The following is a 17,167-nucleotide window of genomic DNA, read 5'->3' as shown; positions in this document are numbered from 1 at the left end:
GCAGGACGAAGACATCATCTACTCCAGGGTGTCCCTGTGTAGGGTGGGAGCCGACAGACCTGAGGTGCTGCCTTCCAACTTGGGTCTGGTCCCCTCACTCCGTCCTGTGCACCCAGCCCTTCGGCTCACCCTTTCCATGGCATGCTGCACTCTCTCGCACCCCATGCTTTGCACGTGCTGGTTCCACTACCTGGAACACCTTCACCCCACTTGTGTCTGGCTAGCGTCCCCTCCAGAACCGAGAGTGGACAAAGCATGGAGTCTGGAAATCCAGGGGTCAGGGTCCAGGCTGTTAGGAAAGGCAGAGTGGGAGGCAGACCCTCAGCAAGCCTGACAGTAGGGAGTGCTGAGCTCAGGGTTCTCAGGGGCCAGGATGGGATAGCAGCCGAGGAGATGGGGGTCGGTGGCTGGGGCAGATTGTGCAGACAGTCTGGATTGTGGAGGAGCTGCCGGGCGCAGGGCCCCGCTTGGCGCGGGCGGCTGTGGGGGAGGCTGAAACTGCAGACTATTTTTAGGCTCCTGCTGAATTGAGAGATGAGGATGCTCCGGGCTACAAGCCCTCATTCGCTGGGGAAAGACTAAGGGGGCCCCAGTTCCCCCAATCTGCCCCCAGAGCTCAAAGTCTCCAGAGCTTCCTCTTTTGTCTCTAGGGACCAAGGTCTGGGGTCAGGAGGCAGACTGGAAGTATCCCCAGCACCCTAGATAGGCAAACACCCACAAGAGGTGATTTCCATACCATTTGCACACTGCCCTGCTTCCTGATCAGAAGGAACAGAAAAGTTCCCTTTTAGAAGACCCTCAGCAGGGCAGTGCATTCACCCGAGTCCACTTTCACCTGCCCCACTGGGCATCAGGAGTGTCCCAGGAGGGTGACACGAACTCTAAAGTCAGAAGCACAAACGGGTGTTGTTAGCACTGTGGTGGGGCGTCCGCTAGGCTCGGGGCAGCAAATACATTCCATCTGATCAATTGCTGGTGGCTCCTAAAGAGAAATGCTGGTGAGGATCCATTCATGCATTCCACAAATAATTTATTGACCACCTACTGTGTGCTAGGTGCTACTCTAAGTGCTGTGAAATTTAGCTGTGAACAAAAAAAGACAAAATTCCCTGCCCCCACAAAGCAGACATTCCATAGCAGTGTTGTCCAACAGAAATACAATATGAGCCACACATATAATTTAAAATGTTCCAGTAGCCACACTAGATAAAAGTTAAAGGAGGCCAGGAGCGGTGGCTCACGCCTGTAATCCCAGCACTTTGGGAGCCCAAGGCGGGCAGATCATTTGAGGTCAGGAGTTCGAGACCAGCTTGGCCAACATGGTGAAACCTCATCTCTACTGAAAATACAAAAATTAGCCGGGTGTGGTGGTGGACGCCTATAATCCCAGCTACTCAGGAGGCTGAGGCAGGAGAATCGCTTAACCTGGGAGGCGGAGGTTGTGGTGAGCCAAGGTCCTGCCACTGCACTTCATTCTGTGCTGCAAAGCAAGACTCCATCTAAAAAAAAAAAAAAGTTAAAGAAATAGGTGGAATTTTCACATTTTATCTAGCCAACTATATCTTATATCTGAAATATTATCATTTCCTTTTTTTTTTTTTTTTTTGAGACATTCTTGTTGCCCAGGCTGGAGTACAATAGTGCAATCTCGGCTCACTGCAACCTCCACCTCCCGGGTTCAAGCGATTCTCCTGCCTCAGTCTCCAGAATAACTGGGATTACAGGTACATGCCACCATGCCCGGCTAATTTTTGTATTTTTAATAGAGACAAGTTTTCACCATGTTGGCCAGGCTGCTCTCAAACTCCTGACCTCAGGTGATCCACCCGCCTTGGCCTCCCAAAGTGCTGGGATTACAGGTGTGAGCCACCGCACCCGACCTCTAATATTATCATTTCAAAGTGTAATTGATGTAAAAATTTAAGGTCATCTTTTTCATATTATGTTTTCAAAATCCAGTGTGTCTTTTATACTTACAGCACATCTCAATTCAGATGAGCCCTATTTCAAGTGCCCAGTAGCCCCCAGAGAATGCAAGTTCTAGAGAAAATTGCTCATCTGAGCTCAGGAAAGGAATGCCACGACTGATTAGCAATGTCTGCTCCAGGCATAGGCTAGAGCTGAATCAAGCTGCAAGCCATGTGTGTGCCCACCATGATGTAGGCTCAGCCCCAAGGATGTGTTCACCTAAGCCCTTCTGAGCTCATTTATTTTGCCCAACTTGAAGGAACTGCCAGAGTTCTGGGACCTTGACTTGGTTTGAGCGCAGCGGTTCTGGTGTGAACACCACTCTACAGAAAGGCCCCGGCATACTAAGAGGGCCAGGGCCTCCCGAGGTTGGTTCTGTGCTCCTTCCCTTGGTGGGAGCTGACTCATGGCCATTGGTGACCCTGAGAATGTGGATTTTGTTTTTGTTTTTCTCCCAAGGTCCCTTCCTCCCAGAGCTAACCAATGCTGACATAAACGTGTTTCCTGAGCCCCAGATTTAGCCATTTCAGCCCCATTCCACTGGCCCATGCCTACAGACCTCCTGTCTGGCACTCTAGCCAGGATGGCTGCACTTCCTTTTCCAGTTAGCAAGAGGCTAAAATTGGACCATGTAAGGAGCTACAAACACCTGGAAATGGTGAGGAGTGGGTCTTTGGTGTAAGAAATGGGGTGTAAGAAAACATGGATCTCAGGCTCCCATTATCCTCACCATTATTATTATTATCATTATCACCTACCCCATCCCTGCTCAAAATCCTTTAATGGCTCCCTAGTGTCTGCAGGATAAAGATCTTGCTTTAGTTCTCAGGATCGGGAACTGATGGAGTCATCCAGTCTCCCTCTAGATACTCTCCCTTCTCTCATCTTATTCATTCATTCAATAAGAATGGCTTGAGCACCTACTATGTGCCAGGCACTGTTCTAGGTACTAGAGATACAGCTGTGAACAAAACTGATGAGGATTTCTGGCTTCATGGAGCTCATTTTACTCCAGCCAGCCCTCTCACACTCCCAGGCCTTTGTAAATGCTATTCCTTTTCCATTCAGTCACTCTCCTCCTGGGGAACTTCTACACATCCTCTAAGGCGCTACTCAAAGCCTTCCCTGAGCACTCTGCCCAATGGGTTAGGTGCCCCCTCTGAGCTCCCACCTCCCACCTAGGACCGTCACCCCTGTGGTCCCTGTCCAGCCCACTGCCCTTCCCTACCAGGCTTTGAGTGTCTCCAGGGCAGGGGCTGTGCCTTCTCTCCCAGGGACCTCGGACCCCAGAGTTTGCTTCCAGGTGCACCCTCCCAAAGATCAGGAGTAAACAGGTTGAGGCATTAGTATAGGGGGGGGATCCAGGATTCCTCTGGAGAATTCCAGGTCATTCTGAAATCTTTGCCAGGGAGCATCCTCCTCCTGGCATTCCAGGGGAGGGAATCCCAGGAGCAAATGCATAGAGTGGTTCCAGCAAAGGAAGGTAGAAGGCTGAGGAGAGATGGGAAGGGATAGCGGCGCCATGAATGCTGGATCCAGACTGATCAGTCTGCAGGTGCAGGGAGCTGTTAAATGATTTGATGTAGCAGAGAGACAAGAGGACACAGCAGCCTTCCCTCAGGGAGAGAGGATGACAGGACATGTGGACGGGGGATAAACTGTAGTGACTCTACATTCCTAAAGTAGGAGGGAGGCAGAACAAAATCTCCAGTTCCCAGCTGCTTTCCCCAGAAGAGTTGAGTTTTCAGTCTCATCCCTCTTCCTCCTTCCCAACGAGAATGCACAAGAGAGCCCAGAAGGATGGGCCTGGCTCCTGCCCGTGGCCTGGCTCCTGTCCCTGTCCTGGCCCTCAAGAAGCCAGTGCTGGCACCGTGGATATCGTGTGGTTATGGCTAGAGCAGATCCTCCCACCACCTGGGCCCAGCCTCACCGTCCTGCCCACACACCGCCAGCCAGAGGCCTGCTGTGCTGCTTGTCCAGTGGGGAAAACAGGGCAGGAGGCTTGTGCCTGGCTGGCCTCCTCCCTGCTGGCTCATTTACACGGAATTTACATGGGCTCATTTCATGCCTTAATGCACACGGCTTCCCTCCCAGCCCAGCCTCTCCTGGTGCCTCCACAGAGACAAAAGAGTGGGTTCCGTCACTCAAATCCCCTGCCATGGACCCATCAGAGTACCAAGAGCATCTCTGGAAAGAGGCAGGCTGCTGAGGCCCAGAGAGGACAGGGAACTCACTGGAGACCACCAGCACTCCAGGAGGGACCAAGGCTTAAGTCCACACTTTCTCCATTTGCCACTCAGCCCATTTGGGGCTGGAATTCACTCCCATCCTTTGCTTTGCCACCAGCCTCCAGCTTGCTGAGCAGGAGCCTGTGAAGCCCCCGTCCTGCTGCTGATGCTTGGCTGTCCACTGGAATACGGACAGACTGGGACAGACAAGATGTACAGGAAAGGGGTCCACAGAAGCCCAGGTCCAGCCCTGCCTTTTACACAGGAGAGAAATGAGGCTCGGGAAAGGCGAGGGTCTGCCCAGGACCACAAATTGTGGCAGCAGCCCTAGGTCTCTGCCCCAGTCACCCAGGGCTCTTCTGGGTTCCCCAAACTCCCAGAGACCCCTGTTCCTGTGTACCTGCTGAGGCTTTGGTTCCCCGGGGCACGCTGAGCGTTGAGGGAGAAAAGGATGGGGAGAATCCTCAGGAATGGGCTGGCTATGAAAGTGCAGAGCAAACTGAAGTGGGAGGGAGCGCTGTGGGCGGGGGCGATTCCAATCCTGTGGGGTCTGCCAGAGCCAACCAGAAGCTGGGCTCAGACAGAGAAGTCAACTGCCCCAAGTCTGCCACGGACCCCTCCAGTAGTCACTGCTCAGGAAAAACACCTAGCAGACCCCAAAGGCCTAGGTCCTTGCCTCCAGGGACAGGGGACAGAGAGAAGGGAACAAGGGGGAGGTGAGGCCTCTGGGGGGACATCTGGACTTCTATCTGCAGTTCCCCCTACTGTCCCTGCCCTTCATCCCAGAGCCACTGCCCTCATCCTGACCTCCACCTGCCACTGGACAGCCTCCTAATTCCCCTGCATCCTTCCACCCCAGCCTCAGAGGCTCCTTCCTGCACAAACGTATGTGTTCTAAAACCTATTTACTTGATCTTGGAGGGAGCCCTGAGTTTCTACAACTCAAATCCCACCTCATCACTCCTAAACCCTCCCCACAGCTCCCTCCCTACTCTCCAACCCTCACCCAGACCCCTACCCTGCCTGGAGCAAATCCCATTCCCTCATCCCCTCAGGCAGCACCAGCCTCCTGCACACACACTCAAGCCTACACCATCCCACAGGCCCGCATTTGATCAGCTTGCCCTCCAGAACTGCCCCTTGAAGGCAGGGAATCCTGAGGCTGTTTCTAGCATGGCCCAGGCCAGGCCTCCCAGGGAAAGTGGTGGGAGGTGGACGCTGGGAATGGGGAAAAGGGGTGCAGGTGCTATTGGGGCTCTGGGGTCAAGACTTGGGCAAGCAGCACGCTGCTGAGGAGTCGTGGGTTCAGGTCCCCATTCCTGCCTCTCACTAGCTACAGCCCTGCTAAGCTGGCTCCTGGGCCCTAATCAGGACATGCAAGAATGTGTGTGATGCTCACGTAGCCAGGGGGTGGCGAATAATAAACAGGAGCCCCCACCCTCACCCCCTGACCAGGACAGCTTTGCAGGCAAGGAACAGGCGCAGGTAAATAAATAGCTCGTTTATTAGTAATATGTTACATTATTAAAGTGCATTGAGAAGAGGTGCAGGGGCCAAAGCTGGAAGGCCGCTGGCCCCAGCCCTTGCCCTGGGCGGCCAGACACAGCTGGAGAAGGGCCCAGCTCCCCACTGAAATGGATGGACAGGGCTAGGGGCAGGGCCGCCTGCCTGGAGAGCTCGGTCCAGGCCATCCCCACCGGAATTTTCACAGTTTAGCCTAAGTTATAACATGTCCTGAGCGAAGGTGGGAGGCTAGGAGCATGGAAGCACAGCCCCTGGGGAAGGGGGCTGAGGGGAAGGGAGGAGGCCCCCCGCCCCCCAACCCCCAACGCCAAGGGCAGAGTCCTGGAACCTCCCCCTGAGGACCCGGCTCGTCCTTCTAAATGAACACGGTGAACCTACGGCTCAGTTTTCTCCTTCATTCTCCCTTGTCTCTCTCACCCCACCCCCTCCCATAACCACCCCCAACACTGGGGGCTAAAACAACATCCCCCTCAGACCGGGCTCCCAGGGCAGAGCCAGCTCATGCCACTCTCCAAGAACCCATGCCCGTCTCCAGACTCTTATCTCATCCCCGGGAGCCTCAGACTGGGATCACCCCCCTCCCCAACCCATCCCTTCCCAGCCCCTCCCTTTCCCACCCCCCCAGCATGTAGTTTTGGTATTTTCATACAGATGCAGTCGGAAGTAGCTATACATGAAATAAGCCTAACATAAAAATAGAGCTTTTTCCGTCCTTCCGTCCGGAAAGCAAACATCCTTCAATAAACATGCAAGGCGGCTGTCCTGTAGGACCCAGGACCAGAGAGGGAGCTGCAGAGGACAGGGCTGGACAGAGGGTAGCCCTGGGTCTTCAGCAACACCAGCCATCCATCCATGAGAGAGGGAAGGGAAGGAGGCAATGTGGGTACCAAGAGTCCAGAAGGACTCAGGCCTCAGCCCCAGGGTCCAGAGATGGGGTCCCAGCTCTCCCATGGGCTCTTGGGCTGGGAGCATCGCTACATTTAGTCAAGTTTGAGGGATCTGAAAAATATTTTCCAGAAGATAAAATCTTGGGTCATCGATGCCCCAGCTTCACAGTCGGTGCCCTCATTCTCAGCCCCTCACCATCCGTGCGCCACCTGGGGCCCAGCAGCCGCCTGCGGCTGGACGTCTCCAGGCCTGGCATCCTCCACTGGGTTATTCTGTCCCCTGGAAGAAGCGGCAGGCAAGGAGCTCCCGGGCCAGCCGGCTCTGAGTGTGAGACGTTCTAGTGTCCTGGGCTGCAGAAGCCTGAGGCATGCCCAGCCTTGGGAGGCCCTAGTGGACCAGCAAGCCGAGAGTGAGTGTGGGCAGGACCCCCAGCCAGAGGGAGGTGGCCAGGGCACAGGCATGGCCCAGCAGGTGCTCAGCCATGATGCCATCCTCGGGCAGCAGCTGCCAGTGCTGAGCCTCGCGGAAGTAGGAGCCCTCCTGGGCCTCACAGAAGTAGTGGCCGTACTGCTGCGCCGTGAGGTTCTCGATGAACAGGATGCAGTTGGGGCTCTGGTGACCAGGTTCGCAGCTCTGCTCCACGTTCTCCTTGTGGCGCCATGAGTAGGTGGCGTGGCGGGATTCCATAGGGCAGCTCAGGTAGTAGCGAGAGTTCGGGGCCAGGGAAACTTTCTGCAGTGGGGCCTTGTCTGGGGAGGCAGGGGAAAGCAGCCATGAGGAGGGACCGAGAGCTTCCAGGGAAGGATGTGTCCTCCCCATGGACTGGGATCCCAGGACAAGGCTTCTGAATGAACATGGGGAACCCAGCCCTCAGCTTCCTCCTTTGTTCTTCCATCTCGCTCATCCCACCAAGAGGGCTCCCTTGGCAGGACTGTATCCTGCCCCATGTGCCTGGGGCCCACAGGACAAGGCCATGTCTCCCTCAGACCAGGACAATCAGGGCAGGGCCATACTCCACTCATTGGGCCACAGCCGCCAGCAGGGCCAGATCAGGTACCTGGTTTGGGGTTGGGACACTCCTTGTGTGGCTCAACTGGATTAATGGATTGCAGCACTGACCTGGAGTGGGAAGGACAAAAGAGGCTCAGCAGATACAAGGCTGCAGACCTGGCCCTCCTGTCCTCACCCCAGTGCAGTTCCAGCAGAGAGGAGGTTCCCACCAGAAAGGCCCAGTACTGCCACCTCCTCCAGCCCAACACCACCTCCCCCTCTCCCACGCCTACCTTCTCCCAGGGATGAGGGATCCTGGCCAACGTACCGTTGGGAACTGTAGATGGAGACGCAGCGGCCCTGGTCCCAGCCGCAGTAGGGGTCTCTGGACATGAGGCAACCGTGGCAGCCCCCGCCATAGACTTCACACAGGTCCAGGGGCACCTGGCTCACCTCCCACTGGGAGCTCACATACAGCTTCCTCTGGAAGGACAGCAGGACTGCGTCAGGCCTGGGCCCCACCCCACACTCAGTCCTAAGCGTCCAGGCCCTAAGGCCTAGAAGCTCTTAAAAGAGCACACAAATCACATGCAAAGGAGCCCTGTCCTCAGCTGCGGTCACTGCATAGACCATGGGATGCAGTGGGGGGAGGCTCACCCGCTCAGCATCCAGCGACATGGTCTGGATGGCAGCTGCGCGGCGGAAGGGCTGGATCTCCATGATGTTGAAGATGAAGCTGTGCTCCTGCTCCCCCGGCTCCACCACCTTGTGGATGGTGCCCCTGTCTGTGTGTGGTGGGCAGAGGATCAGTGGGCGGGAGCCCCACTGTGGGGCCGGGCAGCCTCCCTCTAGCCGGGGAGGGGTGGGAAGTCACAGCTCAGGCAAGGGTCACGGGACTGGGGTGGGCAGGATGAGGAGAGCGTGACTGGGGAGGAATGTGGGAGCCTAAGGGCAGCCCAGAACCTTCCAAGGCTGGTCCAGAGAGGCCATCCTGGGAGGTCCAGGGGTCCCTGGATACGGCCTCCAACATTCCCAAGGCTGCACAGGAAGAACAGAAGCAGGAGCCCCACACCAGCAAGGACAATGTGGCTACTGTCCATGCATCACCTCATTTAACCCTCCACAGCCCTGCGAGGTAGCTGTCATCTTCCTCACTCCACAGATAAGGAAATCAGGCTCAGAAAGGCTAAGCCACTTGCTTAAGGTCACAGAGCTGATGAGCAGCAGAGACCAAGTTGAAACCCAAATCTGTCAGCACCCAACCACTCAGCTGCTTCTACAACTCCCCTGTCTCCTGGACTCTTAGGGAATATATTTACTTTAAATACATTTTTTTATTTTGGAGTAATTTTAGATTTCCCAGAAAAGTTGCAAAGATAGTACAGAGAGCTCCAATCTACCCTTCTCCAGTTCCCCCAATGTTACCATCTTACATAACCACGGTATATTTGTCACAACTAGGCAACTGACATTGGTGCATTACTATTAACAAAACTACAGACTTTATTTGGATTTCACTAGTTTTTCCACAAATGTCCTTCTTCTGTTCTAGGATCCAATTCAGGACTCCGCATTGCATTTGGTCTTAGGGGATATCTTAATTTTATAAAATCTTAGATCTAAAAAGGATCTTGGATTCTAAATCAAGAGTTCCCAAGGTCTTAGAACCGAGCTGCCTGCCTCCTAGACCAATGCTCTCTCTGTTCACAATTAGGGACCAATGGGCATCCTGACCCCTGGTCCTCCCAATCCTACCTCAACTGCTGTCCCAGTTTCTAGAATAGCCTACCTCCCTCTCTCCCTCCCTCCCAATTTCCCAGGGCATCGCCTGCCCCAAAAAAGCAGTCAGATGATCGCCTGCCTAGGACATTTCCTCTACACGTCTGTGATCCTCATCTGTGGACTCTGAGATGTGGCCAGATGCTCCTTGGGCCTGATAAGTCCCCACCCTAGCCACTGCCTTCACAGACATACTGCCCTGTACCTCCTTCCAAACCAGCCCCAGTAACAGCAACCCCTTGGCAAAATTCTCAGGAAAAGAGCCAATACGTCTCCCAGTTGTGAGAGCCTCCCATTCTCTGCAGAGGACTCAGAAAGCTCTATTTTTTAATCTATCTCCAATATGAATGCTGCAGGCTGCAAAATGTGGCCTCCTGCACGGCCCTCAGAGAGAACCAAAACACCTTCCCTAATCACTCAAGTGTGCTCACCTCCCAAGTCTGCAGGAAGGGAATCCATGACCCAAGTCCAGCCTTCCTTGTCCTAGCTCCTGCTCCCAGTCCCGCACTGTGTGACCTCTCCTCCTCTGCTCCCCAGTGCCATCCCTGGCTGACCACAACAGCTGTGCCAGCCACTACAGAAGCCAAGCAAGGACAGGGGCCCAAGGATGCAGCTGGAATGAATGCGGGGTAAAAAGTCAGGGACTCAGGACCCAGGTCCTGCCCTGTGGGAAATTCCTCTCCCCAAGGCTTCCAGGAGCCAAACAATGGCGCTGGGGTTCCAGTTTCCTACAAGGTCACCAAAGCTGAGATAGTTCCAAGGTGAAGCAGCAACAGGAAATCACATGGAGAATGTGAACAACTGAGGATGGGCGCTTGGGCCTGAATCAAATGGCCCCAGAGGTGCTAGAGGGCCTTTCCAGTCTCAAGGAAGGCAGCTGGCATGGGAAACTGCCACAAACCCAACTCAGGACTGGCTCCTCTGTGTCCTGTGGCTTTCCAGAATGCAGAAGCATCTCCCAGGGCATTCCACCCAGCTTCCCCCGGCGGGGCCTACTCCAGGGAAGAGGAGAAGCTGCCCCTGATCTCTGTGAGACGGCAAAGCCTCTGCCCCTGGAACTCCTTCCTCATGCCTAATTTGTGTCCCACCAACTCCTCAAATGTTTCCTCTCACCTGCACAATCCCAAAGACAGGCGCAGGCCCTGAATCCCTCATTCTGCCTGGCAGAGACCAGGATCTCTGTGGTTCAGGCCCCTCCTACTCATTTGCCACATCTCTTCCTACCATCTTCTTCCCTGAGTCAGACATCTGGACCAAAGGTGCACCTGGCTTTGCTCAGACTCTCCAGATTTCCGCCTCCAAATCCCAATGCTTTCTTTTCTCCCATCCCCTTCCCCTCTGACCCCTACCTCCTCCAGGAAGCTCTCCCTGCCTGACTCTTCCACACCCACACACATTAACCCCCCACAATTCTAGTCACTCAATTATTCCTTCCACACGTAAAGGTCCAACTAGATGTTAACTACATTATTCCTTATACCTTTCATGCCCATTTTTACAAAGCAAACTGAGGGTCCCGGGGTAGCCTCTCACCTGTAGTTAGGTAAAGCACATGATAGGTCTCCCCGTGGCTGGCTTGCATGCGGTGGACGACCACTTTCTGGTAGTGGTATTTAGAGTGGAACAATGGCGTCTTCAGGGGCCCCATAGGCTCCACCCTCTGCGCCACCTCTGGGTGACGGTCAGCCACCTGGAAGGTCTCTGTGGGTATCGGCTGCTGGTCTGGGAGGCACTGGGCAAGGAGAGCAGGCCCAGGTCAGTGGGGTGGTGGGAGGTGAGACAGAAGGAGGGCTGGGGCCTGGGCCACAGCTGGTGTCACGCTCACCTTGCCAGGCCGAGGGTTGGGAAGGCTTGAGTGGTAGTCCTTGAGTGAGGAGGTGCGGAAGACCTTGTCAATGTCACCGAGGGAATACACGCAGACCGCTGAGTAGTTCCTGCAGTGACATGGAGACCAGCTCAATGGGGGGCCCAGAACCCACCCATCTACCTCTGCTCCCCCAGGCCAGCTCTGTGCCTGGCACTGAGTTACCAAACACCCCTGAAAATGGGGAGGGATGGCGGGGAGGAAGGAGAGAAGGAGTTCAGCCTAATTTCTTTGTGCTGCAATCTAAAATCACAACCTTGTATCCTGTTACAGAATCACTGAGTCTAGAGGCCATCTGCTCTACCCAACCCCAAGGCAGGAGGAACCCCAACATGGGCTGAGCAGTTCTCTAACCCTCCCTGGGCACAGGCTGTGGGATGCTGATGCCCCAGGAGGCCAGACCTCCAACCTCTTCCCAGCCGGTGCAGCCCCACCCACCCAGGAGCCACAGAGCAGGGTCTTGGCTTCCTCCACTCTATCCCTAACTCTCCCCACACACACCCAACACTTTTGCCTGCTGTGTTTTCAATCAATGAGAATGATTAAGAAGTGTGAATTACCAGGCTCAGGCAGTGCCTGAGCGGGTGTAATAGCACCCAGCTCCCCGAGAGATGCTTCAGCAGCTTCCTCCCAGGCCCAGTGTCCACTCTGGGCACACACAGGTGGCGGGACACACAGGCACAAGTGCAGTCATGAGTGTACATATAGGGCATGCACACACACCCATGAGTGCAGACTCACTCACGACGGTACACACATTGCACTGGCTGTCCCCCTACCCCACACGCAGCAACAGCCTCGCTTCTTGAGCCTGCAGCCCCTGCTCATGCCACACCAGGCAGGCCCTCAGCAGGGCCCAAGGCCTCCTGTCCCTACTGGACACTGAACCAATGCCAGCCCCGGCCCCAGGACAAGGGCCACTCACCATGGGTTGGAGAAAACACCATAGACCCTGGTGTCTCTCCACTGGCCGCTGGGGTCAGGGAGCAGGAAGACGTCTTGCAGCCTGTTGAAGTTCTTGTTGGTGGCAGCGTCACTGCATACCAGCATGGCTTTCAGAAAAGTGTTCCACTTGGACACTGACAGTGAGCTTTCCCCACCCTGGTCCCCCTGGAAAGGTAGAGGTGAGAAGAGGCCCCTCAGCACCGGCCCGGGCTTCCCCATACCCTCCAGGAAACCACTGCCAGCAATATCAGCACCTGGGCCCAGAGGAGAAGGCAGGCTGTGAGGGGCCGGGACCTGCCAGGGGTGCCCCAGGACTCAGGGCAGGTCTCCAGATGAGACTCCAGTCAGCAGGCCTGGCTGAGCCAGAGCCCAGGACCAACGGTGCTCGGGGTCAGGGCAGGTGAGAGTGCCAGGTCCCCACAGAGCAGATGGACTCAGACACACATTTACTGACTCACACACCCACACACATGGCACAGCACACTCACACAGGCAAAACACACACACACCCACACCATCATACTCTCACATGCTCACATGCCATCATCTGTGCACAGGAGCTCAGCCACCTTTACCCACACACAGACACGTGACGCTCCATGTACACACAGCTACTCCCACAGTCCCAGACAGACCCACTCCTACATCCGCACAACTTCTACATGCACACAGACACACAGAACTCACCCTCACTCAGACCTATTCACACACAGATATGCAGCCAGCAGCCCTCATGCCCCTGCTCACCCTGCACAGCTGGGCCACACGGGACACATTGAGAGGAGCCTCAGGATTCTTGTCAGGATTGTCCTCTCGGAAGAAGTAGTAGATCTTGTCATCGTAAGCCTGGTCTTGGTGCACGATGGTGGCTTTGATGAACTGTGGGTCTGCCAGGGACAGAGGCGAGTGGGCGTAAAGCTGGGAAGCTTGCCTGGGAGACCACCCCAACCCTGCACCCTCTCCTCTCTCCTTCGGGTCTGCACAAACCATGGCAAATCAGATCTGGAAGAGGACTCAGAACATCAGGTCCAACGCCCCCAGGGGCTCCAGGCTCTGCACTTCCACCCCACACCTGTTTTGCCCTCCTCCTACAAAGATGTCATCAGCCCAGGAGCAATGACTTCATGCCTGGGGATTGAGGGAAGGTCCCTGGGGGCCCCTATGTCACTTCTGCCCAACTGGCAGAGCCCTAATGAGGAGGGAGTTGGGGGCTGCCTCCACATGAACTCAGCAGAGGATAAACTTTGGTTCCTGGGGACCCTGCGCTGGGTCTGGGGCTCCCTCTGTTTGTGTTCCCAAAGAGGGCTGGGCCCATCCCACTGCTACACCTTGTCTGTTCCTCTGTCCCCAGCCAACCCTAACTCCTCAGGCCTGTACCAAGGTCCTGCTTTCCTGCATGGCCCCAGCGGCCCTCAGGCAGCCCTCCCAGAAACATCAAGATCCCATCTGCCACCTTAGGTGCTCACACCCCCTGGTCCACCCTCAGCCCAGTCAGAGCCTGACTCACTCTGCATGACAGTATCACTGGTGTACAGCTCACTCTCGCCCCGGATGCGGCGGAACCGAGGGATCTTCCCATTGTATTCCTGCTTCCGGATGGTGGAATACACCTCGTCCCCTGGGGATGGTGGGAGGGGGGCATGAGTAAGGGCAGGCAGCTCCTGGAAGTCCCTCCTCCAGACACTGGACAAGGAGCTGACCACCCCTCTCCCAGCCCAGTTCAGAAGCTTCCCCCTGGGGCGCCTGCTCCAGCAGTGCCCTACCTTCAAACAGAACCAGGGAGTTCTCATCCGGGCTGAAGGGGGCATAGCCTCTCATCTCGCCAAGTGGCACCACAGTGTCATTCACCTGTGGGAGATCCAGAGGGTTGGATGGTCACGTAATCCCACAGCCACTGCCTCCCATGATGGCCAGTTTCTCGGCCAGGGGCCCAATCCTCCCAGGACAAGGGCAGCATTGGAGTCTCGCCATCTCCTTCCCACTATGAGGGGCAGAAGCCCACCCAGTAGAAGGCGAGCTAATCAGGCACATGGGGAGCAGCCTTCTCACCAGGTTCCAGCAGCTGGGGTGCCGGGCATTGGTGCCACAGGCCAGCAGCCCCTCACTCCGCCTCTCCAGGAGAGTGATGTAGTTCTCGCAGTCCTGCCCGGGTAAGAGAGAAGGGAGGAGAGAAATTGGTTGCTGGAAGGCCCTGGCAGGTCTAGCACTAGGACCCCCAGGATCAGGGAAGAAGGTGTCGGAAGGGTTGAGCATAGGTGACAGCCTCCCAGGACAGCCCAGAGTGGGTGCAGCTGATGCCATCCCCTAAGCACAGAGGACCACGTCTCCCCATCAGTCTGGGTCTCACAGGGCAGGGCCATGCTTCCTTCCTTAGACCCTCAGGGTCTCCTCTCCCTTTACCAAGTGGCTCAGATCCCTCCATACTCCTTCCCCGACTCACCCGCTTATCCAGACAGGACCCCTTTGTGGAGCCAATGTTCACCTGGGGGAAGGGGAGAAGCATTAGTTCACTCTGTCAGGAGTGAGATGCCCCTGAAATGCTTTCCACACAGCCTCAGGATAAGCCCCAAAGGAAGCAACCAATTCTCATCTGACAGATGAGCAAATGGGGCTCTGAGAGGGTAAGTGATCTACCTGAGGTCAAACAGGGTCTCATATCCAGAGCTGAGGCCCAGAGGGTTCAGAAGACCAGCCATGGGCTCTGGGGCCCAGCTTCCAGCCTGGGCTTTCTGCAGCAGCGCTGCCCAGCTGGCCAGGCCCATTAGCTCCTGTTTTTCTCCACACCGCCCCAGCTCCCCACTTCAATCTGGACTACCTTTAGGGAGCCTCCCCCAGGAGCCATTTATAGGATACGGAGGTGGGGGCAGTTTAGGAAGAGATGCCAGCTCCCACGGATTCCCTGAGGCCCCTCGGCAGGGCTAGAGGGGAGATAAGAGGGTGGTGGGGCATTGGGGGAGAGAGGCTCACCGTGCGCACAGATGCGTTCTTGCCCTCGGGGAAATCAAAGAGGTAGACCTTGCCGCGTCCTCCCACCCACACGGAGGAGCTGCCTGGCTCATGGAAAAGCACCGTGTGCGGCTCAGTCTGGCCAAAGTCCACCCGGTCCTGCCCTACATGACCTGAGGAGGAGACAATTAGTAGAAACATTGAAGCCAGGTCCCAAGAGAGAAGACTCTGGGTCCCCTCCACATGGCACACCGGAACCTGCTTGACAACCAGTGCTTTGTGCTCAGCGTCCTGGCAGGGCCTCAGACAAGCTCTGGGCTGGGGTGGCACCCAGACGCAGAGAGCCAAGGACAGGAGAAGTAAGAGATCCTCTGGGGGGCTCCAGCAACCAGCTGTCCTTACCTACAGCACGGCCCCTCCCCTAGTGTGGCAGCCTCTCCTTCCTTCACAGTGTGTGTGACTACAGAATGGGGCAGGATTTAGGGACCTCTTGGGGGAACAGACCCCCTCCTCTGGCACACACTCTTGAGGGGCTGGGCTCCGGCAGGAGGACCAGGGCTCCTTGGCTATGCTCTGGGAGGCTTTCTGTTGCCCTAAGCCAAAGCAAGTGGTGCCCCCCGACCCCAGGCCTTTCAGCAGGCAGCAGGGCCTCCAAGCACCCCCCTTGGAGTCTAGGTTCCGAGGAATCACAATGCTCAGAATCCCTTCTCCTCCTTCAGGAATCCCTCTCCAACCCCTCCTGCTCCCTCCCCAGCCCCTTAGTGAGCACTAGACTAAAGGAGGAAAGGAACCTCAACATCTACTCCCTCCCATTTCACAGATGGGAAAACAGAGGCCAAGGGAGGGGCAGCCCAAGGGCACATGGAAGCAGGTCAGTAGCAGATTCTGAACCAGAGCCTATACTCCTGCCTACCAAGCTGGACTCTGCACCACGGCCCACTCTGGCCTGGTTTCACCCACGGAGATGTTAGCTCTCCTGGGGGTAAAGATCAGCTCTCCCTCCCCAGCAACTCTGGGACAGGGGGACCTTCACAGAGCACAGCCTGGGCCTTTCAGCAGAAGGGCTGACTGGAAAAATTTTCCCCAAAAAAGAAACTGACTGCAGCCACTGTCTCTGGGGAGATGTCTCATCTCCAGTGACACTACTGAGGTTGTCCTGGTTGTAGGAGTAAATTATAGGGATGGGATGGCCTGTGGCTGTGCCCCCAGCAATCAGCCACAGCCAGCATCTTCCCCTCTGACTAGCCGGGGCCTCACCCAGGAACTGGGTCTGACCACTGTTTTTCCAGCTGCAGGAAACTCTGGGGCAGCCAGCTTGGCAGTGACACCCAAGCTCCAGTTCTGACCAAAAAAAACTACCATTTCCTCAACTCTGCCCCCGATCCCTCTTACTCCCATTGGAGCCATATTGATTCTGCATTAACGGGGGTATGGAGCAGCTGGACCACACACTGTGCAACCACACCTCCATTCTTTAAGAAACATCCCTTCACGGTCAGGTCACCCCTGGAAGTGAGCATTCTTCACCTCTTCTGTGGCCTGGTGCACTGTGCAGAGGAGAATGCTGAGGTACCCTGGGAGACATGCCAAGGTCACATCAGCAGGCAGGACAGATCAGCTTGTCCAAAGGTGGAGTATCAGCTCTCAGGAGCAAGGCAGGCCACAGAAATGCTGAGCTCACTGTCCTTGGGTGGTGTAGTTCTCCTGGTGCACATCATAAACAGCCCAACTGAACAGCTCCGGGGATATCAGCCCTCCCTGGCCCCCAAGCCTCCCTCCCTGTAGGCCCCAGATGTGCAGAGCAAGGGCTGAAAGGTACTGGCACTTCAGTGGGAGGGAGGGAGGGAAAACTGGCAGGTCTTGGGTGCTGCCCTGCTCCCCCTCCCTTCCTGGGATAGAATTAGAGTGCTGGGGTCACAGACACAGTATTCCCGACTCAGCTCCCATGACTCCCCTTCCACCCGCAGCCCAAGCCGTAGCCACCATCCCCTATGGCCCAGCCTGGAATCCAGACAGTCTGCAGCCCCAACTCCCC

The 17,167-nt window shown here is 56.0% G+C and overlaps 1 protein-coding gene across 2 annotated transcripts; it reads right to left on the bottom strand.

Moving 5' to 3' along the window:
• Positions 1–5,682: 5,682 nt before the first annotated feature.
• On the bottom strand, positions 5,683–15,301 carry SEMA7A (semaphorin 7A, GPI membrane anchor (John Milton Hagen blood group)). 2 transcript variants are annotated; one of them, XM_011968540.1, is made up of 13 exons: positions 15,154–15,301; positions 14,627–14,668; positions 14,236–14,328; positions 13,950–14,034; positions 13,694–13,804; positions 12,934–13,073; positions 12,167–12,351; positions 11,203–11,311; positions 10,911–11,109; positions 8,256–8,383; positions 7,927–8,081; positions 7,666–7,727; positions 5,683–7,357 (listed from the first exon to the last, which is right to left on the bottom strand). In XM_011968540.1, the coding sequence occupies exons 4-13, from the start codon at positions 14,002–14,004 to the stop codon at positions 6,996–6,998; spliced, it is 1,506 nt and encodes a 501-aa protein (XP_011823930.1). In that variant the 5' UTR covers positions 14,005–14,034; positions 14,236–14,328; positions 14,627–14,668; positions 15,154–15,301; the 3' UTR covers positions 5,683–6,995. The 2 variants fall into 2 exon arrangements, with proteins under 2 accessions (XP_011823930.1, XP_011823931.1); XM_011968541.1 differs by lacking the exon at positions 14,627–14,668 and having other exon boundaries at positions 15,154–15,299.
• Between the last annotated feature and the right edge of the window lie 1,866 nt (positions 15,302–17,167).

This window comes from Mandrillus leucophaeus, unplaced genomic scaffold, assembly GCF_000951045.1.
Source record: "Mandrillus leucophaeus isolate KB7577 unplaced genomic scaffold, Mleu.le_1.0 Scaffold848, whole genome shotgun sequence".
NCBI classification, from domain to species: Eukaryota; Metazoa; Chordata; class Mammalia; order Primates; family Cercopithecidae; genus Mandrillus; species Mandrillus leucophaeus.
Note: the sequence above shows the minus strand (reverse complement) of the source record. Positions and strands in the feature narration are given on the sequence as shown.

Bases quoted from the DNA above. Each gene is read 5' to 3' on its own strand.
- SEMA7A (XM_011968540.1), bottom strand. From the start codon at position 14,004: ATGAGAGGCTATGCCCCCTTCAGCCCGGATGAGAACTCCCTGGTTCTG. The intron at 11,312-12,166 runs GTGAGTGGCCCT...ATGTCACTGCAG, and splicing joins GGTGTTTTCTCCAACCCATG to GAACTACTCAGCGGTCTGCG. The intron at 7,728-7,926 runs GTACGTTGGCCA...TTCCCACTCCAG, and splicing joins TCCATCTACAGTTCCCAACG to GTCAGTGCTGCAATCCATTA.